We start from the raw sequence: 22,818 nt of genomic DNA on the forward strand, positions 1-22,818 counted from the left end.
TGTCTGTTGTGGGGAGGGGAAGGGAAAGGAGTTTGTAAGCCGCTCTAAGACTCCGAGTGAAGGGCGGGGTATAAATCCAATCTCTTCTTCTTCTTCTTCTTCTTCTTCTTCTTCTTCTTCTTCTTCTTCTAAGGTTTTTGAGGGCGTTTAAATGGCAGGCATCTTTTAAAGGGAGGGGGAGAGGGCTTGCTATTTTATCTTCGGTTTTAGCTGGGGATATTTTAACTATTATCGTAAGCCGCCTCGAACCAAGAGGAAAGGCAGGCTATCAATGTTTTAATAAATAAATGCATAATACTGGTTGCATGGGATTTTTGTCATTGTATCTCACAGCAAACAGCGGTTTGCAATTCCTATGGCTCCTCCTATCCGTCCTGAAGCCGGAGTCATTCACAGCTACCGCAGGTAGGTTGTTTCCATGCAAAGTGGGATTTAAAGTACCCTGCTTCAACAACAAAACATATATAACCCATTTGGTCAGAAGAAGTGGAAGTCGTTCAGAAGGCTATATTCACGTAACGGAAGAACCAGAAACAAAAAATTCCATTGTACAGTCGACTCGCATCGTTTGCAGGGCTTCTGTCCCCAGGATCACTGCAAATGGGGAAATCTGGGAGGCGGGGGGAATCTGTCGACTTCAGGGGCAGACGGGGAGGTCAAAGCTGCCCCACAGAAGCCCCTCTATGTCCCCCGCTGGGGGTCTCACACATGGTGCCAAGCTTGACTACAGCACCACAGTAGAGATAATCACCTCATCTGCCCAGCCTGGACAAGTCACATGATGATGCCACAGCCAGTCACCATAGCCAAGTTGCTTGACCCGGAGGCAAAAAGCAGCCAATGTGCAACTCACTCCGTGTGTACATTTCCCTCCTTGTGGAGGCGCAGTGCTGATCAGCCAGGCGTCCTTGCAAAGGAGCCAGCGTGGAGCCACGTCATGTGTTTAGGGCCACCAATTGTGACGAAATGGAACCATGAATTAAGAACGGCAAGGGTCCACTGTAGCAGGCGGTGGCGGCGAGCAACATTGCCTTGAAGCGGCCAAACCTGAAATCTCATCGGCTAGTAGTATATCAAAGCAGTTTACCTTTTTTAGGATGTCATCAACCAGCTTCAGAAATATTTCATCCACGTTAAAATTGTCCTTGGCACTGGCTTCGCAAAATCGCATCCCGGTTATCTGCTGTGCAAACTGACGGGGGGGAAAGAAAAATCAAGAATGACTTTTTTGTTGTTCTGAATTAATGGGAGTCTAATTTGGTCCATAGTTTTTAGTTCCGTGTAAAAATATGTATCGTCTTCAGGTTACGTGCCTTACACATTGTGGACTAAATTAAGCAACAGTTGACTAATAATAGCATTACATGTAAATTGTGTTATTTCACGACCTGTAAAGCCTGGATTTGCCCTGACCTGGATGGCCCAGGCTAGCCCTGTCTCTTCAGATCTTAGAAGTGAGCTCCCGTCTCTAGTCCCAGCTCCTGCCAACCTAGCAGTTCGAAAGCAAGAAATTGCAAGTAGATAAATAGGTACCACTTCGGTGGGAAGGGAACAGCGTTCCGTGCGCCTCGGTGTCTAGTCATGCCAGCCACGTGACCACGGAAACTTCTTCGGACAGCGCTGGCTCTTCGGCTTGGAAACGGAGATGAGCACTGCAACCCTAGAGTCGGATTTGACTGGCTTTCGAGCAAGGGAGACCTTTACCTTTACTTAAAGCCTTGATTTGCCCTGACCTGGATGGCCCAGGCTGGCCTGGTCTCTTCAGATCTCAGAAGCTAAGCAGGGTCAGCCTTGGTTAGTATTGGGATGAGAGACCACCTCTGAACATCTCTTGCCTTGAAAACCCTACAGAGTTAACTAGAAGTCAGCGGTGACTTGCTGGCACTTTTCACCACCAAAGACTTGATTTCATGAGTCTCTGGAGTTATTTATTCCATCATTCAGAGCCTTAAATTTTTACAATAAAACTAGAATGTATTGTGCTGCACTCAAAGTCATTGGCAAAAAGTATTCAAGCTGTCTGTTTATAAACCTGTTCAATGCTGGAACTTCTGAAAGAAGAGAGCATACTTTTTTGCTCCCAACAATGAAGAAGAGGAGAAAGAGGAGGTTGGATTTATACCCTGCCCGTCACTACCCAAAGGAGTCTCAGAGCGGCTTACAAATTCCTTTGCCTTCCCCTCCCCACAAGAGACACCCTGTGATGTAGGTGGGGCTGAAATCTGCCAATGGTTGTGGAACCAAGACCGAAAAACACTCTATCTCCTCTTTCCAGGTTAAAAAGAGCAACACGAAAAAGTACAAGCATCTTAGCTGTGCCCATGCCGTTAGAAAGATGCTTAATTTTACTTTTAGATGCTAGTTCATACATCTGGTGGTCCCCAAACAAGTGCCTCCAAGAGTGGCCAGGCCATCTGGTGTGCCTGCCTCATCCATATTCACATGGAGGTGCTGTTCACATGACCCTCTGCCACCATGCAAGGGCTGTGCCTACAGGACCATGCCAATGCTTTTTAGAGCCATCACAGTGTCTCACAAACAGCAACAGCACAGTCTCTCTCTCGCTAGGAAAGGGCCGTTCACATGAACAGTTCATCAGCACTATCCCAGCTAGAATTCTCTTGTAAGCCAACCTGAGCCTTGTGGAAGGTTGAATGGCAGGGTAACAGAAGCTGGGGTCATAGAGGATAGGTCTTCCCATCCATATGTGTTAGAGAGTTTTAAAATCTGAATGCAATCACTAGGAGGCAACATCAGGGGACGGCCTCGACCCCTATGCCCTGTTGTTGGCCCTCTAGAGGAACTGGTTGGCCACTGTGTGAGACAGGATGCTGGACTAGATGGACCACTGGTCTGATACAGCAGAGCTCTTCTTATGTTCTTATCAGGGAAAGGCCTGGGACTCTGTGCCCTGTTGTGGGCCCTCCAGAGGAACTGGTTGCCCACTGTGCGAGACAGGATGGACCATTGGTCTGATCCAGCAGAGCTGTTCTTATGTTCTTATCAGGGGAAGGCCTTGGCCTCTGTGCCCTGTTGTTGGCCCTCCAGCGGAACTGGTTGCCCACTGTGCGAGACAGGATGCTGGACTAGATGGACCATTGGTCTGATCCAGCAGAGCTGTTCTTATGTTCTTATCAGGGGAAGGCCTTGGCCTCTATGCCCTGTTGTTGGCCCTCCAGAGGAACTGGTTGCCCACTGTGTGAGACAGGATGCTGGACTAGATGCACCATTGGTCTCATCCAGCGGGGCTCTTCTGATATTCTTACCAGGGGAAGGCCTCGGTCTCTATGCCCTGTTGTTGGCCCTCCAGAGGAACTGATTGGCCACTGTGCGAGACAGGATGCTGGACTAGATGGACCATTGGTCTGATCCAGCAGAGCTCTTCTTATGTTGCTGGCACAGGTTAAATTAAACATTGTATAAATCGGTATAAAACATTGAGACATATATCTGGTTTTAAGAAATGTATAGTAACAGTTGACTTCTCCAGAAAAAAAAAAAAGACATTCCGGAGATCACCGTCAATATATTTTTCTATGATTATGTATATTATTATTTTTGTTCACTTTTTTATGATTCTTTAAAGACATATATTAAGCGTCACTTTTTCACGGTTTTTCTTGTTCTCCGTTTTAAGAAATGTATAACATAAACCAATCAGTTTCTAAGGCATGAAAAATTAATGTTAGAATTCAGATCAAAATCAATATATTATATAAACTATACTGAGTTTCTGCGTCCTTCGTGCTTCCGTAAGGCACAACCTCCCCGAATCAATGAACATTAATTTGGTTTTACCTACACTTACTTTTTCTCCCTGTTGCCGACTGATCTCTCTGTCCGCTTCACAATCTAACTTATTCCCAACCAGTAGCAGCTCTGCATCTTCCGAGGCGTACTGGGGTGGGGGCGGGGTGGGTGGGGGAGAAAAACAAAATGGTCCAAATCATAAGATTAGAATGCTAGCCTCTAGAACTTCAGCTTGGTCAACATGAAGAACTTACCCACCCACTGCACTCCTAAATGCTTTAGGGTGCTGAACTAGATACATGGCCATGAATTAATGGCTTGTATCCAATGGTTCGCAAGCAGCACCAAGGTCACTGAACAGGATTCCCCCTCCCCCTTTCCACAAGAAACATAAGCTGAGCAGCAGGAGACCCACCCTCCGCCTTGCTGTCTTGCTAATCCTCTCAGCTACCTGCAGACAGGTAGGACAGGAGACCGCCTGGCCCTTTAGGCCAGGGGTGACAAACATGCGGCCCAGGGGCCGGATCAGGCCCCTGAAGGGCTTTTATCAGGCCCACAGTGGAACTGGCTGTCTTCTGCTACTTCTTCCAGCTCTGCTGCTGCTGCATCATCATAGGTTTGCAGCTTACAGATGCACACCTGAACAGCATACTCAAGGTTGCAACAGCACAGACATTTTGATGCAATAATTCAGAGCAAGAGGTGTCAGTTACCAGACACTGTTAAATAAACAAAATATTGCAGGAGTGCTAATGTTTTAAGCATGTTTTTATTTTAAGTTAAAAAAAAACCTTTTGTGTTTGTGTCCTTTATAAAGTTTATATCTCCGCTACCTGGCATTACATTTTATGACACACACGGCCCGGCCCGACAAGGCCTCATTTACATCAGATCCGGCCCTCATAACAAATGAGTTCGACACCCCTGCTTTAGGCATTCTAAAAAATGGCATAAAGTACCCGCATAGGGCTTCTGGCTTAGCAGGTGGAAGCCCACAACCCATGGGCTGAGGACCACGACTCTAGCAGTACTGCTCAGAAGCTTGCTTTCATTTGAGATCTGCTGGTTCATGCACCCCTTTATAACAAGTGTCACAATGATGTTTCGAAAGATGACATTAGAATGGAATATGCACCCCTATTTGCGTAGCCAGGCATCCAAAATGCTTTATGTTTCTACTGATGTCACTGAAGACAGTACGGCCAAGTCGGGTAATTAGCAGTGGTTGACCGCTCGCTATTTAGGAACAGGTCGGTGGCCAAATAACATGGCATACACTGATAAGGAAAATGGTTCTTTAAGAAAAATATCAGATTGGAACAGCCAAGCCGAGCCAAGCCACCCAGAGTACCCTGACTCCTGTTCAACATTCCAACTCCGCACGACGTGTCAAGTGGGCACACAGAGGAAATTCTGAAGAAGCTACTATGAAAAAAAAGAAACATGCAGGTGACCAGCCAGATGTCTCTCGTGAGCTGAAACCTGCCAGTGCAGAAAGTGTATGGGTGCGGTGCTGCACTGAACTAAAGCACTATAACCTAAATATGAAGGCACTGCACTGGCTGCCAATAGCATACCGGATCCGTTTCAAGGTGCTGGTTTTGACCTTTAAAGCCCTACATGGTCAGGAACCTGCCGACTTGAGGGACCGCCTTTTCCCCATATGTGCCCCAAAGAGCGCTGATGTCAGGAACACAGAACCACCTGACTCTTCCTGGCCCGAGAGACGTCAAGTTGGCCGCTACCAGGGCCAGGGCCTTTTCAGCGGCGGCTCCATGCTGGTGGAATGAGCTCCCGGATAACATCAGGGTCCTGTGGGACCTTCTACAGTTCTGCAGGGCCTGCAAAACGGAGCTCTTCCACCAGGCCTTCGACTAGGAGCCGCCGCTGATGAATGGGCCACTGGCGAATATACCGCCGGAATACATCTCAGCCCGCACGAGACACCGGTTGGTTAATGCCTCTGTCTGTATACTGTACGCCGCCATCATCATCACTACCATCACTAGCCCTGTTAATTGTTTAGGTAGTTGTATTATTAAATAGTGTATTTTAATGTATTTATTGTTTTAGTGTTATAATGTTGTTAGCCGCCTTGAGCCAGTCCTGTGGCAAGGCGGGATATAAATTGAAATAATAAATAAATAAATGATAGCTACTTTAGAGGTCACACTCAAGGTGCAAAAAGATGAGAAGGTTGCCTCCGTATACACACAGTCACCATAGGCGTCCTGCATGTGTGGCTGAGACAGCATGTGTTGTTTTGGATCCCTATGCAGATGTGCAATTTCCCATTTCCTGTGTGCAGTGTTCCCTCTAAGCTGAGTTAGTGTGAGCTAGCTCACAGTTTTTTAGCCTCCGGCTCACTCATTTTTGTCTTAGCTCAGGAAGGAGGGCTCCAGAGCAAACTAATTTATGCAGTAGCCAAATCACTCGCTCACAACTTCAATGCTAGTAGCTCACAAAGTAGATTTTTTGTTCACAGGACTCCACAGCTTACAGGGAGCATTGCCCATGTGTCTCATGCATTCACGCCACCTGATCCTACTGACTGTAGCCCAGAGCATCCATTGATGCAATCTTTCAGTTCCCCGTTAACATTATTTTCAGCCAACCTATTTACATTATGTAGCACAAGGGGACAACATCCCATCTCACAGCGCGGGAATTTCTCTGGCAGCCAATCCACCAACTCCCCCCCCCATGAAACATAGTATGTTCCATTAATTGACACAACAGCTGCAGGATAGGTTTCATTGCTGGAAAGAGTCCCCACCCCTCGTGAGAGCAGGAAAACAGAAGCCTGGATATCACCTATGCTTCTGGGTCCTGTTAAAGCATGGCCACACGCATGGTTTCTGCAGGCTGACATTCAACTGGTAGAGATTTCACAGTGCCAGTCCAGCCTGCAACAGGCTGTTTTAGGCTGGGAGTGTGAAATGTCATTATCAGGGCTTTTTTTGTGGAAAAAGCCCAGCAGGAACTCATTAGCATAATTGGCCACACCCAACAGCAGAAACTTATTAGCATATTAGGCCACACCCCTGACAGCACAGCTCATTGGCATTATAGGCCACACCCCCATGTTACCAGACGTGTGGTCATCCAGCCACACCCACCTTTTGCTTCTTATTCTGCTTACCTTGTTTGTTGTCAAAACCCAGGGCTTTTTTGTAGCAGGAACTCCTTTGCATGTTAGGCCACACACCCCTAATGTAGCCAATCCTAATAAGTTTCTGCTCTTGGGTGTGGCCTATTATGCTAACGAGTTCCTGCTGGGTGTGGCCAACTTGGGAGCCAGCCGGAACTCCGTTCCTGTGCGTTCCTGCCCAAAAATAGCCCTGGTTATCACTGGAACATAAAAGACGCAACAGCAGGCAAAAATATATTCCCTCCTTAAATGGGTACAGAGGGAAACATCTTCACCCAGCAAGCCTTTCACAGGAGTGAAGCCCATGCAAATTATGAAGATACCTGGTGGCCACACATCTCAGCACACAAACCTTTTTTTTAAAAAAAAAAAGACCAGGGGGAAAAGATACCACCCCTCGCCTGCAGTCACGAAACAGCATCCAGAACTAAAGATTCCATCTGGGCAATCTATTTAACGTCTGTGATTGGGAAGTCAATAGCAGCACCTAAGTAGTAGGCCGCATGGCTGAAACCTCCCTAATTTTACATGTATAACATAAGGATCAAGTGATTGGACCTCGATGGTCCAATCTAGCCCGATCTTGGAAGCTAAGCAGGGCCAGTCCTAGTTGGCACTCGGAAGGGAGACTACCAAGGAAGACTCTGCAGACGAGGGCAATGGCAAACCACATCTGCTTCTCAACTGCCTTGAATGCTCCCTGCTGGGGTCACCATAAGGCGGCTATAACTTGACAGCACTTGACGCGCACATGATACCTGGGCCCTGACCTATATAACCCAAGCTAGCCCAACCCCGTCAAATCGTGAAGCGAAGCAGGGTCGGGTCTGGCTAGTAATTGGATGGGCGACCACCAGTGTTCCCTCTAAGCTGAGTTAGTGTGAGCTAGCTCACAGTTCTCTAGCCTCCGGACTCACACATTTTTGTCTCAGCTCAGGAAGGAGGGCTCCACAGCAAACTAATTTATGCAGTAGCCAAATCGTTTGCTCACAACTTTAAAGCCAGTAGCTCACAAAGTAGAAGTTTTGCTCACAAGACTCCACAGCTTAGAGGGAACATTTGGCAACCACTAAGGAAGTCCAGGGTCACTAGGCAGAGGCGGGCAATAGCAAACCAGCTCTGAAAATCTCTTGTCTTGAAATTCCTGTGGGGTTGCCATTAGTCTGCTATGAACTGACGCACAAAATGATACCCAGAGATAGAGTCACATCCGACTGAGCCCTCAGTGCCTGCAGAAGGGGCCACATCGCGGTCTCCAGGTCTATGCTGCCACAATGCAATTTGCCATTACACCCAGGGCACGTATCAAAATCAACGCCGCTGATTTTCAGAGACAGCGAAGCTTACCTTATCGATCATTTTCATCCACTTCGGCAAATCATCGAACGTCTCCTTCTTTGTGATATCGTACACCAATATAATTCCCTTGGCACTTCTGTAATAAGCTGAGGTAATGCTGTTGAATCTCTCCTGACCTGCTGTGTCCCTAAGAAGCAGCAGCACAGGTTGGCACAAGTACTTTTTTTTTCCAGTTTACAAAGCATCACACATTTCTACAGGAAGAAAGTCCATTTGTTAAATGAGTATCTTTCCATAGTTAACTAGCCCATGTAACAGTTGTGCATGGTGTCCGTCTGAAGCAAGTAGATGAAGTCATGGGGTGGGATGTAAAAAAACAAAAAGTCTATGTGCACGAAAGACAGCAATGCTTCCTTCTCCGCTGCATACATTTTTAGCAATTGTATTAAAGTACCAGCTTGTCATCCAGGGACACAACCTCTTATTAGGAACACGTTAGGGGGAGGTATTTGTGAATTTTCTGCATTGTGCAGAGGGTTGGACTAGATGACCCTGGTGGTCCCTTCCAACTCTATGATTCTATTATTTCCACCCAAAAGGATCTAAGAAAAAGTCAGAACCCATTGTTTGGATCAAGGCAGGAGACAATGCTGGAAGTAATATTTGCTGTGATTGTCAGAGACCACGACGTCTATAATTAATGTGAACCTGCTGATCAAATCACACATAACAAAATACCTGTGGATTATTTAAATTCTTTTATTATTTATGCTGGAAGTAATATTTGCTGGAATATATGCTGGAAGTAATATTTGCTGGAATATATGCTGGAAGTAATATTTGCTGGAATATATGCTGGAAGTAATATTTGCTGGAATATATGCTGGAAGTAATATTTGCTGTGATTGTCAGAGACCACGTCTTCTATAATTAATGTGAACCTGCTGATCAAATCACACATAACAAAGTACCTGTGGATTATTTATGAATGCGTTTATCATCATGTCGTTCACCACCCTGAACCGTGTGTATTCGGTGGTAGGGCAGTCTATAAATTGAAACTATAAACAAACGAACTGTCACAATACAATGAAGCTCTGCATTACAAGCCATACACACACTATGCTATAAATCTTGCCATGTTAGGTGCTTCGCTGTACTGCATAAGCAGCAGGAAAGGTAAACAGAACAACTCGGAACAAGAGGTTCCCATTGAGGTATGGCAGCCAGTAAATATTACTTCCATTTTTTACATGCTCTTGATGACACAAGATCGCAAACAGGACTTGACTAGACCAGTTCCATTTGCTCACAGGGCTTCCCTGTGAACACATCGAAGAACAGACATCTTTAATTTTTTTTTTTTAACGGACCTGCTAGTAGAGAAAAGTTTCAAAAATGTTATATTCCTGTAAAAGGTACCCTACGGAATACACAAGCAACAGTCATTTTCGCCTAGCCACACCATGCATAGATAAAAGCTTTCTGTTCACAACTCTATCCTGAATTCCTCTTGGGGGGGGGGGAGACTGAAAAGACTCCACAAGTCCTTGCATTTTCTGCTGACAGCGCTACAACATATAAGCTACTGATAACTCTTCCACAAGAACTCCCTGGATGCAAGTCAACCTTGCATATGGAAAGTGAGAGTTCTTTCGCTAAATAACACACTTTAAATCCACTTTCGATGCACTTTTCAACTGGATTTTACGAGGTGAAATGGCAAAATCCACTTGCAGACGGTCGCTGAAGTGGACTGAAACTGCGTTATTTAGCATGTGTGAAAGTGCCCCTTTGGCTACTTCAAGTCCGAAGGGTAAAGTCCTTCTCAGAGCCCCACTCGCCAAAAGGAATGCAGCTTGGACTGATGCTCTGCCCACTGCAAAGGCCATCCCGGGGTCTCAGAGGAGCCTCAGGAACAGTGCTGGTTTGACATGGGGCTCCGCGGGGGAAGGAGACTGGCAAAGACAGACCCAGTCCCTCCTGTGCCAGGGGAAGTGTCTTGCCAATAATGGAAATGGGAGGTTCGGATCCAGCCCAGCTTGTTAATTTGCCCACTTCGAGGGACATTTGGGCACAATTCCTGCAATTCCCTCCTAGCATTCTGAAGAGTTACAGCTCTGGGAGGGCTGTACCACAAAATTTACCTGAAGTTGGAACCTCCGGGGACGCCTGTTTGCCGCTACCCAATGCGCACGCCAGACAAGAGCAAAAACTTTTCCTTCTTAAGAAAATCTCGTATGTAAAAGCTAGCCCTCCACTTTTATCTTAAAACAACACCCACATTTCTATCACACTGGGAGCTCAGGAACCACTGAAGTGGGGACCTGACACACAGTCCTGACGGACATGACACAGCTCTGCATAGGAAGGCACAAGGATGCCTCCCCCTCCCTCAACCCCACCCTTCACTGCCCGAAGGAGTCTCGGAGCAGCTTACAATCGCCTTCCCTTCCCCTCCACACAACAGACACCCTGTGAGGTAGGTGGGTCTGAGAGAGCTCTGAGAGAGCTGTGACTGACCCAAGGTCACCCAGCTGGCTGCCTGTGGGGGAGGAGTCCTGCCGCTCTTAACCGCTACACCAGCTCTCATTCCATTTTGGCATTCCATTTCTAGGCAGAAGAACTATGACTATTCCTTTATTACAAGAGCCAGTTTGGTGTAGTGGTTAAGTGCGCGGACTCTAATCTGGGAGAGCCGGGTTTGATTCCCCACTCCTCCACTTGCACCTGCTGGATGACCTTGGGCAAGCCGTAGTTCTGTCAGAGCTGTCCTTGAAAAAGAGCAGGTTCTGCCAGAGCTCTCTCAGCCCCACCTACCTCACAGGGTGTCTGTTGTGGGGAGGGGAAGGGAAAGGAGTTTGTAAGCCGCTCTGAGACTCCCTTGTGTAGTGAAGGGCGGAGTATAAATCCAATCTCCTCCTCTTCTTTACTGAAACATTGTTTTTCGTTGTTGTTGGTTTCGCTTTACAGTTTGAGATTCAAAAACAAAGTACCTGCCCAACAAGCCAAAAAATTTTAAGATCAGTGGGGGACAGTATTTTGTGTGTCTCTTTGTTGCCTTTAAAGTCTAGTCTGTGGCTAAGGGTCATAAAGTGGCTAAGGTGTCTAGTAGCTTAGAAGTGTAATTTATATACATGTAATCAGTGTTCCCTCTAAGCTGAGTTGGTGTGAGCTAGCTCACAGTTTTTTAGCCTCCGGCTCACACATTTTTGTCTTAGCTCAGGAAGGAGGGCTCCAGAGCAAACTATTTTATGCAGCAGCCAAATGGCTCACTCACAACTTTAATGCCAGCAGCTCACAAGGTAGAATTTTTGCTCACAAGTCCCGCGGCTGTGGGGAACCCAGGCAAGCCAGCCCTTGGAGGGGAGGGGGAACGGTTTAAACGGTCTTCCCTTGGCTAGCTCGGGTGCCCCATGGCTGCGGGGAGCCCGGGCAAGCCGGCCCTTGGACAGGCCGGGGAAGGCACAGGAAGACATTCAAATGCCTCCTCGATCCTTCCAGGGCCCCTGTCTCAGAGTCACTCTCCAGGCCTTCTCTCTGTAGCCAGGCACGCAGAGGTTTTGGCTGTAGTGGGTGTGGCCAACTCTGAAGCCAGCCGGAACTCCGTTCCTGTGCGTTCCTGCCCAAAAATAGCCCTGCATGTAATTCTTACAGTATGCAAAGACACTCTCACATTAAATATTCTACCCACTGTATGCTCTGGACAGGAATAGTGCGTCTGTGTACCTACATTTTAAAAAACAACAACAACCAGCTATTTTTATTTCATCTTTAATTTGGATTTATATGGACTGTAAAAAAAAAGGTCTCTCTCTGTCACTCAGTAATCATTAACCTTTTTGTGCACAATTTCCTTGACAAAATATTGAAAGAATGATCAAAAACACTCGAGTTCTTCTAATGGGAATAGGAAACATGCACACCAGCACTAAAATTTCAAGTATGAAGAACATCCCCTGCCGTGCTTGCTGAATACTCAAAACTCCTAGGTAAACCCTGGAGAAGTTAAATGGGAAATTAACGTCTCCAATCCAGCAACCTTTCAGGAGGCTTAAATACGTAGGCATGCTTGGAATGCAAACACAAACATTGGAACTCCAGACTCCATGACAAGCATAAGGTGGCAACAGAAGAGGGAAGGCGGAAAAGGAACACCGTGCAATAATCTAGCTAAAAATGAGAGGCCACTTCAAAGGCAACAGTGTCTGACGTGAGTGAAGAAAAATAAAATGTGTGTGCAATAAAACCCCAGTCTGATGATCTACATGCAGTTTGCACACTGTTTCCCACACAAAGATGGTCTGTATGTGAAAATACCAATGGTATGATATTTTGACAGGGCAATTAGTTTGGTCAGTTGGCTTCTGAGAAAAATACTTCTTTGCCTTTCCAAATGATTCCCTGGGTACTGCCAAACAGCTTGGAAATTTTCAAAAACGCAAGTTAACCAGGTTTGTTTCTGTAGGAACTAGGATGTGAGCAGCAGCTCTTGCCAAATTGTCAGCATGGATTCCCTTGCAACTTCTGCATAATCACAACGGCTGAAATTAGCTCTCAGAAAATCTATGCAATAACTGACAGATTGAAAGCAGTTCAATAATTCCAGGAGGGCTTGGGGAAGAGTTGGTTGTGACTATTTACTTTGTACTGAAATGAAATAGACAAAACATTTTAAATAAACTTCAGGAGAAAAATCTCCAGCTATGTTTGTTCACTAGCGAACAACAGTACACTTTAATTCATAGTAGCACAAATTACAAAAGATCTCTGAAATGATCTTGAATAGATGATTTCACGTTCGTATTTCTATATGAGTCCAGATGCACACCTGAAGATCTCCACGACAGGGGCGGTCCCATTCATTCCAACGGAGAGAGAAGAATCACTTGTATACATCGCTCTGCTTCCTCCACTAATATGAACAGGGCTGCCCTTGCATACCAGAGTACATCAGAGTGTAGGAGGAACTCCTGACTGGGGCGAACGCCCCACATCTAAGCTTGTTTGCAGACCGAGAACGTACAAGCTCTTTCTTGATGAACTTCATTCACAATACAGTTTTAAACTTCCAGCTGAACAAGCAACACGGACGTTCAATATCCTTCTGAAAGTTTTAAAACTCTACACAGGTGCCATTATGAAGAAGAAACAGTTTCAAGGAAGGCCTTCGTGTGCCCAGTTTCATGCACCTAAACCAATGGGGGTGACTTAACTGACCAGCAAGTCATGGTTGCCTTTTTAACTGCTGGGTTTTGTGAGCATTAGGTTTCAACGCATCATGACAAATCATTTTACATCCAAAGACATTGGCACATTGAAAAAAATCTACATTACCTCGTATCAGCTTCAGTGGGCCCTGGCTAACCATCACTCTGGCTCAAGTACCAACCCTGTGGCCACAGGATTCCAGATGGGGACACAGATGTGGAATGAAGTCATGCCAGTAACTTTCAAGTATTAGGTAACGGATGACACGAAAGATGCAACAGCAATTAACTCAGATGGAAGCAAGACAAACACATGGTGCGACAAACAGAGTTGATGGTGACCTGCCAAGAGGAGTTAGTAGACTGAATTCACCGCATCTATGCAAAAGTTAAGTTTAATCAGAGCACTCCAGTGGTGTCATTCAAACCAACACCAAACTTTGCTCTTTACCCCTAAAGGCAGTTAAGTATATCTAGCAGTTAGCTCTAACGCCCATTATGCATGAAAACTATATTAATGCACTGCAGTACAGCCAATAGAGGGTTAGAATTGTGTTAACACAGCCAATTTGTAGCTCTCACAACAGCAACTGGCATCAAGCTTCTGCTACAGCAAGATTAGAATCCCAAAAAAGGTTTATGAACTATTGTTGTCCATAAAACAATATGTGGTCCTCCTATTTTCATGTGCGTGTTATTTTTCCACACTACATTAACAACGTATAAAGCAGTACAAATTGCTGTTTTCATGATTTTCATGGGTGTCAGCATCAAATATTTAAGCAGGGGCTTCTCCAAACCTTAACACTTTTTGACTTTACAGTTTCATGCTGATTTTAAAATGTGCTACAATGTGGTGTGTGGAAGGAGAATCATTTACTGTATAGACAGCTAATGGTCAGATTGGCCTACATACCTTTCTTAACTGTCATGTTAGAAAAATATTTTATTGTGATTTGTACCAGTGTTCACAAACAATCTAAACTTCTATCCTTTCAGAAAGAAGAGTACTTCTTTTCAGTGCTGCTGCTAGAGCTCTGAAGTCATTAAAATACAGAAACTACGTCACTTGGCTGGTCATTTCCCATGTAACCACGTACCTAAAAATTAGTTGCCTATTTCTAGAGATGCATGAGGGAAGGGAAACAGCAAGTGGGTAAGAACTAAATCAGTTTATAACAATCACGGAGATTAGACAAAAATATTGAAACCATGCTAGAACACCACAAAAATTTTTTTTAATCTGCGGGTTGCATTTGTTTTTTACTTACCAGATTTGTAATCTAATTTTCTTTCCTCTTAGCTCTACCTTTTTGATTTTAAAATCAACACCTATAAATACAGCAAACAAAAGAAGAGTAATAAGCAGCCAAGGAAATAGGGACATGATTTAATTTTCTTGACCTGTTCATATGGAACAACTTAAACAGGGGGAACTCCATGACGTTTTTGAGCCATCATAAAGAATAAGCACTTATCAAAATGCGTACACCTGAAACTGCTTTACACCGAGTCAAACCACTGGTCTGAGCCAGTATTTCCAACAGCACATCTCCAGTCTCAGGCAGAGGTCTTTCACATCACCTACTCCCTGATCTTTTTGGCCAAAGATGCCAGAAACTGAACCGGAGACTCTCTGCATACAATGCCCTACCTCTTGTTGATAATACATTAGAGTCATAAAGCACTGTCATGGAAAATGTTTTGAATAAGCATAAAGATATATATATCTTTTTAATTTAAGTGATTAACAAAAGTGCCTTCAGAGGTTTGATAAGAACTTTCAAACTTAATTTTTTAAAGACAACCCTGCCCACGCTGTCTCCATTTGCATCAGTGTGATCTGAAGTGAGAAGAAAAGGCAAACTCAGAGAAGTCAAGCTTTAGGTCCCCGGACACTTTCTAATCAGTATTAAGCATTTTGTTCAATTAGGAAGTGATTCAAGAAATAATGAAGGGTATAAATCAAATTAAAATAGATAGAGATAAAGAATTGGTGAGGAAATTTATATGGAAGTGGTATAGAACTCCGGCTCAGATAACGTATATGATTAAAGGAATGAATCCAAAGTCTTGGCACTGTGGCCAAGAAGTAGGTCTATATGCCCATATGTGGTGGGAATGCAAAGTGGTTAAGGAATTTTGGCAAAAAATTGTAAGGGTTATCTTTGATTTATTTCAAGTTAATATAGAGATTAATAGGGACTTGCCTATTTCTGGAATATTGGGAAATAGAAAAGTGGAAAGAAATAAACGGGAGTTATATAAAATTATGGTTTTAGCCGGGATGGCTGTAATAGCATTGGGATGGAGGGATAGGCACAAATGGACAATGGAAAAATGGAATAATTATGTCTTTGGAACGCATACAATCAGATATATTTGCACAGATAATTACTGAAGAGACATGGGAGGAGAAATGTCAAAAGATTATGAATAAATGGGTAGGATATAAGGAATGGGTGGAAAGGGGAGAAGCCAATCCAAATATCCAAATACGAATGAAGAATCTGTGCACATGGTTAAAAATATGAAGATACTATAAGGAGGGAGGGGGGAGGGGGTAAAATGATTGTACAATGATTTAATGTAAGATTATGTATATAAGCTTCAATAATTAAAAAAAAGCATTTTGTTCAATTATGGTTAGTCACCTATAATCATCTTGAGGAAGGGTCTACAACGGCTTCTATGGAGCGTAGCTTCTTTTGAAGCATATATAAAAACGCTTCCATTAAAAATGGACATTTTCTGAGCATTTAAAGTACCACAAAATATTAAACATGTTAATATTTCTCATAAAAATATAACTGGGATTAAGTAGAAGTGGAAACAGCCTTTAGCCTTCTATGGAGAAACATGGAGCATTATCTTCCGCTTACTACTAGAGAATATCTGAAAGTAAGAACGACTGACGGGAAACACAATCCGTTGACAACATAAGAACACATCATACACACACAGAGACAATACAGTGGCGTATAAAAGGACGCACAGAAGATTTTGCATCCAAGCGTGCCCCCTAAACACCTGCACACACTTACAGAATCGCTTACCCTTACCCATCTTATGCAACAAACCACTCTTGAAATCAAGGAGAGTTCCAAGATGTCCTCAGCATCCAAAGTCCCACTGGGCGCGCATCAATGTTCCCTCTAAGCTGTAGAGTCTTGTGAGCAAAAATTCTACTTTGTGAGCTACTGGCATTAAAGCTGTGCATGAGTGATTTGGCTACTGCATAAGTTAGTTTGGAGCCATCCTTCCTGAGCTAGGACAAAAATGTGTGAGCCGGAGGCTAAAAAACTGTGAGCTAGCTCACACTCACCCAGCTTTGAGGGAACACTGGTGATCATAAGCCTTGGGCACGCCTGTAGTAACTCTCTGAGTCCTGATAATTTTGTACTGATGTATTTTGATAAACATTGTCTGTGACCCGATCAGATGCTCTGTCATTTGCAAAGCAATGCTTTGGACTGCTTCCGCCCTCTTCTGAAAGGGGGAGAGGAACATCTGCACATGGTACCTATAGATGTGTTCCTTTTAGAGACTGCATGCCAGATTTCTTCCTAGAGCAGGAAGTGGAAAGGAGAAATATGCTGCTTCCAGAATGGTCCACTGCAATGCTCCGTTTCAAAGGGAGTACCCTCCCTCTTCCTGTTCCCCCCCACCAACACCGCACAGGAGAGAGATGGGGGGAAAAGCCAGGTTCAGCACCATCATCATGGGGGCTAGTTTCTGCTTTTTTTAATGTACCTTTTATGTGTTCTTCTGGGACTGAGGAAAACAATGTGGTAGGAGAAGGAATGGGATGCTTAGGTGAATTAATTAAAGGGCAAGGTGGTTATGTGCAAGGCTTAGAGATGTGAAGGCCCGGGAAAAAACCGGAAAAATGCGGGGGGGGGGGGGGCCGGGTTTTTTCCTTTTTTTTCCGGAAGCCTTTTTTGTTTTTTTCTGAAAAATTGGCAAACATTGAGAAAAGAAAAGAAAAAAAATTGATTATGGAACGTTTTATTTTAACATGATGAATAAAATATTTTAAGACAAGGTGTTCAAATATTTTCCAAATCATTTCTAAAATATATATATATGGTATCAGATTGATCTAATTTCTGTGCACTGAGGACAAGCAAGTCCTAGGTTACAAACTAAACTCTCTAATGCAAGAACAAGATGCATTTCCTCCTTTAGGAGGTGCTATTGTCAGAAGACAATAAAAAGGTTTCAGTTTTGTTTTTGCATGTGGGAATTATTTCAAAATTCTGTTTGAAATAACTGTTTGGATACACTATATTTTTAATATGCTAGTTGTGATAATTTCATGCCAAGTAAAAATGTCCATAGTCATATTTTATGTTCCTAAAGTAACAGAATGACTTTCAATCTGGAAAAGAAAAAAGAAGTGCTAATGTAGCAATTTTTTTTCAATTTTTCCGAAAATTTCTGTTTTTTCTGGAAAAAACTGGGGGGGGAAATGGGTTTTTTTCTGAGCTTCAAAATTTCCGGAATTTTACATCCCTAGCAAGGCTGAATTTTAAGAATTATATTTCACAATCTTAGAACCACAAGGCTGAAAAAGGGGGACAGAACTATTTCTATGTATGTGGTTAGGTCAAGAACTGGTCCATCTAGCCCACACATGAACATAGGTGCCACATGAAACCCATGGAGGCATGCCATGACACTCCAGTTTGCAACCATAATGTGTTCCCCACCCTTCCTACATAAGAACATAACATAAGAACATAAGAGACGCCAATGTTGGATCAGGCCAAAGGCCCATCCAGTCCAACACTCTGTCACACAGTGGCCAAAAATACCAGGTGCCATCAGGAGGTCCACCAGTGGGGCCAGGACATTAGAAGCCCTCCCACTGTTGACCCCCCCAAGCACCAAGAAGACAGAGCATCACTTGCCCCAGAGCCCCTATCTATACCTTGTATAGATATACCTATATCCTGTAAGCTGAGAGGCACCAATTCCCCTCAACGGCACCCAAAGCACTCACTCTGGCAACTGCAGCCCCTGAGTTGATTTTCCTAGGAGACCCAGATGTCTTGCAGAAGAAGCCCTCCTCCCACGAGACACGTGGGGCTCCTAGTAGTGCTAGCTGAAGTGCTGGGTGAGCATAGCCCATGGACTCAGCTGAAAGGCTGCCCCTCCTCCCCGGGGTGGGGGGGACTGCACCTGGCAGCTGAGGGCCTTACCCTCAATGGTTGTTGCTTCTCAAATGGGTCTGAAAGACCTCAAGGTTTATTACCTCTCTGCAGCCCATTCCTCACTTGGCCTGGATGGGACATTCCCCACCACCCATCCCCATCTCAGGTGACACAACAGTTAGAGCAGAGAAGGTCCCACTGAAGCCAGGAGGAACACAAGCTGCATAGAAGCACTGAGAGCTCCCTCACGTGCATGGGTCAAAGGCATCTGGGGATCATAAGGTGCAGATCACACCATGCCCAGTTGCACGGAGCTTGTACCTACCCAACCCCAACTTGGACGTGACCCTCATGACATCCAGTCAGCAAAAAAAAAAAAGCCCTCTCAAAGAGAGGTGTTCTGCAGCATCTTCTGAATATCAACATTCACCCCACCTCCTCAGAAAGGCCATTTCAGAGAACCGGAATCAGAACTACGAAAGCTCGTATCTGAAGGACATTATGTGAAGGACCACAGCCCTCCTATCTGAGGTGATGGTATGTAAGAGCTGTTATAGCTGGCTCACTGAAACTTTGCACCAGGAGAGATGGTCCTTCAGATATATGGATTCCAGATTGTGAAGGGCTTTTAAAGTCAAGTGTTCTACAGGTCAGTGTAAACCAGGGATGGCCAAACTGTGGTTCGGGAACCACATGCGACTCTTTCACACATATTCTGTGGCTCCCAGCTGGGAGGCTGGGGAACTGAATGGGAGGCATTCTCAAAGCCCCTCCCCCCTGCTGGCCGGCTTGGAGAAGGTATTTGTCTCTCTAAATCCCTTCTCCAAGCCAAGTCACCCAGCATGGGGGGCATGGAGAACACATTTAAAGTTCATTTCTTTCCACCTCTCCTTCCCCCATCTGTTTTCTTTGTTTCTGTTTCTCTCTCCTTTCTTTCCACCTCTTTCATTCTTTCTCTCTTCCTTCCGTCTTTCCTTCCCCTCCCTCCCCATCTATTTGCTTGTTTCCTTTCCTTTCTTTCTTTTTCTTTCTTTCTTTCTCTTTCTTCCTTCCTCCCCCATCTATTTGCTTTGTTTTCTCTCTCTCTCTTTCTATCTTTCCCCCTTCCTCCCTCCCCATCTTTTTGCTTTTCCACCTTTCTTTTTCTTTTTCTCTTTCTCCCTTCCTTCCCCCTCCCTCCCCCATCTATTTGCTTTCTTTCTCTTTCGCTCTTTCCACCTCTTTCTTTTATTCCACCTCTCTCTCTCTCTCTCTCTCTCTCTCTCTCTCTCTCTCTCTCTCTCTCTGACAAATAAATATCATTAGCAAACCTATAAATATCATTATCAATATCTGTTTTTACTCCTTTTGTTTTTATTTTTGGCAGTCTCATTTAATGTTAATAAAAAGCAAATCTGCCTATTTTCCAGTAAAAACGTATGTTTAATGTTTGTTCATATCTTATGGCTCTCAACCATCTGACATATATTCTGTGTGGCTCTTACATTAAGCACATTTGGCCACCCCGGTGTAAACCAACAGTCTTGGAAGCACTGCCACAGACTTGGAGAGGGGATCCTGTGTAGGCCAGGAAGTGCACAGGCTTCAAAAAATCTTCTAGGTACAATGAAATGCTCCAGCATAGGCTATGAACATCACTGATTAGTAATTGATCTTTTGGGGGGAGGGAGATTAATTTTCAAAATCTAGAGGATATTACCTTAAATAAGGTATTTTTAGAAAGCATGAATGGGGTTGGATGGAATATCTGTATAGTAAATGTTTTGCATATTAGTGAAATCTGAATAGATTTGCATATAAAATCTTTGTTCTGAGAATGTCAAGGTAACCAAAATGTTAACAGAATAGCCAGTATTTGCTGTTCGAACGCAATGTGATCTTTAATGTTTTTCTCTTCCCTCCCTCTTAGAGCAATACCAAAGCAGCACGTAAAAATCAAGTCTGCCCTTCACTCATAGATCAATTGAAACTGGCCGCCATCATTAGCCAGCCAAAGCTTTAGTGATTAAATCAATGAAAGCACATGGCCATAACACTGCTTTTAAATGTCAGTTACACAGCAACTTTTCAAGTGGTGATTATAGGTATGAAAATCATTTTTTTAAAAAAGCCCTGACATAGATCTTTCCCACATTAATCTGTGTTGTCCAAATAAAGTTTAAATATTAGAATCTAAATTACATAACAAACCTGATAAAACTTAAAACTTTACCAAAAATTATTTCGTTGTATGTTATGATCTGAACTAAGTAACTGCGAAGAGGAATACCCTCCTCTGAAAGGAAGAGCGAAGAGTCTACTTGTCACCAAAATCTGGTTAAGTCTCAGTTATTTATCAGCACTTTTGAACTGAATACAAGTTTCTTAGTCATGCATTATCCTAAGTTCCAAGGTGTCGCAGTGGACGGTAAAATCATCACCACGTTCTTCCAGCGATGTCGTCCCAGGGTTTTTGAACTGACAATATTTTAACTGTTGTTGTAACACTTTCCCCCCTGGCCCATACCTGGTGGAACTCTCTGCTCGAGGACATCCACACCCTATGGGATCTGTTACTATTCCACAGGGCTTGCAAGGCAGTGATGCTCCACTGGGCATTTGGTTGTGGACAGCGACAGCCTGACGCACACACACACCCGCCCCCATTCTGCTTCTGTATTTTACTTAACCTTGGGGGGCAAGCAGGTATTAGAAATTAGTTTCCATCTTGGATCGTACTGTTTTATTGTGATTGTCGAATTTTAATACCGTTTTAAGTATTATTGTTGTATTGTTGCATTTTTACTGATGCAAGCCACCCTGAGCCCTGTTTGCAGGAAAGGGCGGCCTAATTCATTTTAAAAAATAAATATATAAATTATAAGCGGCCTTGAACGACAAGGAAAGGCAGGATATAAATGTTTTAATAAATAAAAATAAGCAGCTGTTGAAAATTATTCACTATCATGGGGTTCGGTTGCTTTTGGAAATACGTTCGCATGAGAGCCGTCACACCAATGTGACCACAGATGTTTACAATGACTCTCTTGGACCACAGATGCTTACAGAAGAAAACCTATGGGGTCTTATAGCTTTATTTATTTGCCACACTGCTGAAGAACACTTGATGACCTTCACGTGCCACACAGCTCTTTGGTCCGTCTACTAACGCCAAGGACTGAAGACAGAATCAGAACTGCCTTTTTGCTGCTTCTGATTATCGTTTCAGCTGTTTACAGCTTGACAGCTGTAATAGACACCCATCTATTTATTATACTTTGCTCCACCCGGTAGCTCATTTTTCATTTTATCATCTCGCACATGAACTGCTATTTCTCCACAGCTCAGTCATGCGCCACCTCTTCTCCCCACAGTGCCAATATACACTTAACAAGGGGCCTTTCAATAAACTGAGATAAACCGGCATGTTTCCTGTGAGTATCGCTCGCACGCTCCACTATCTGTCTCTATGCAGCTTAGATTCCAAATGCGAACTGGCAAAGAGCTTGTTGTGATGCCCTGGGTGGAGTGTTTCTCTGACGGGGGAAAGAGGTTAAGATCCTCTCTGAGTTATTTGGGCAGGCATCTGTCTCTCAGGCTCACCAATTTCACTCTGAACTTCCTGGACGTTTATCTAACGAACACAAATTAGGGCCCTTCTTGCTGCGGCCTCTGGTCTTTGAAGTGCTTTGCCTTCCTAGGAGCTAGGAAAATCTCTTTTTTCGCATATTTCAAAATCATTCATTTCAGCATGAGTATGGTTAATTTTGGAGCTGCGGTGGCTCGAGTGTTAAGACGCTGAACTGCAGGCTGTGGAAGGTCAGTAGTTCCGCAGTTCAAGACCCGAGTGTGCCGCATGGCGGAGTGAGCTCTCGTCTCTAGTTCCAGCTCCTGCCAACCTAGCCGTTCGAAAGCAAGAAATTGCAAGTAGATAAATAGGTACCACTTCGGTGGGAAGGTAACAGCGTTCCGTGCGCCTTGGTGTTTAGTCATGCCGGCCACATGACCACGGAAACGTCTTCGGACAGCGCTGGCTCTTCGGCTTTGAAACGGAGATGAGCACCGCAACCCTAGAGTCGGATTCGACTGGCTTAGAACCTTTACCTTTATGGTTAATTTTAGATCCAGGGGGTCTGAAGCAGTAGAACAAATTTAGAGTCCAGTGGCACCTTTAAGACAAACAAGGGTTTATTCAAGGTATGAGCTTTCGTAAGCATGCACGCTTTTTCAAATATTTGAAAAAGTGTGGGTGCACTAGGGTTGCCAAATCAAA

General features: G+C 44.2%; 1 protein-coding gene across 1 annotated transcript in view; it reads right to left on the reverse strand.

Moving 5' to 3' along the window:
- The window catches only part of RAB12 (RAB12, member RAS oncogene family), a 33,617-nt gene that overhangs the window by 3,251 nt on the left and 7,548 nt on the right, over positions 1-22,818 (reverse strand). The window contains exons 3-6 of the mRNA XM_015422150.1: positions 14,682-14,742; positions 8,249-8,387; positions 3,809-3,898; positions 1,088-1,192 (exon numbers count right to left, since the gene is read on the reverse strand). Coding sequence (XP_015277636.1) covers positions 1,088-1,192; positions 3,809-3,898; positions 8,249-8,387; positions 14,682-14,742 — 395 coding nt within the window. The remainder of the gene's footprint in view (positions 1-1,087; positions 1,193-3,808; positions 3,899-8,248; positions 8,388-14,681; positions 14,743-22,818) is intronic.

The sequence above is a fragment of the Gekko japonicus genome, unplaced genomic scaffold (assembly GCF_001447785.1).
Source record: "Gekko japonicus isolate JY-2015 unplaced genomic scaffold, Gekko_japonicus_V1.1 scaffold330, whole genome shotgun sequence".
Classification (NCBI taxonomy): Eukaryota; Metazoa; Chordata; class Lepidosauria; order Squamata; family Gekkonidae; genus Gekko; species Gekko japonicus.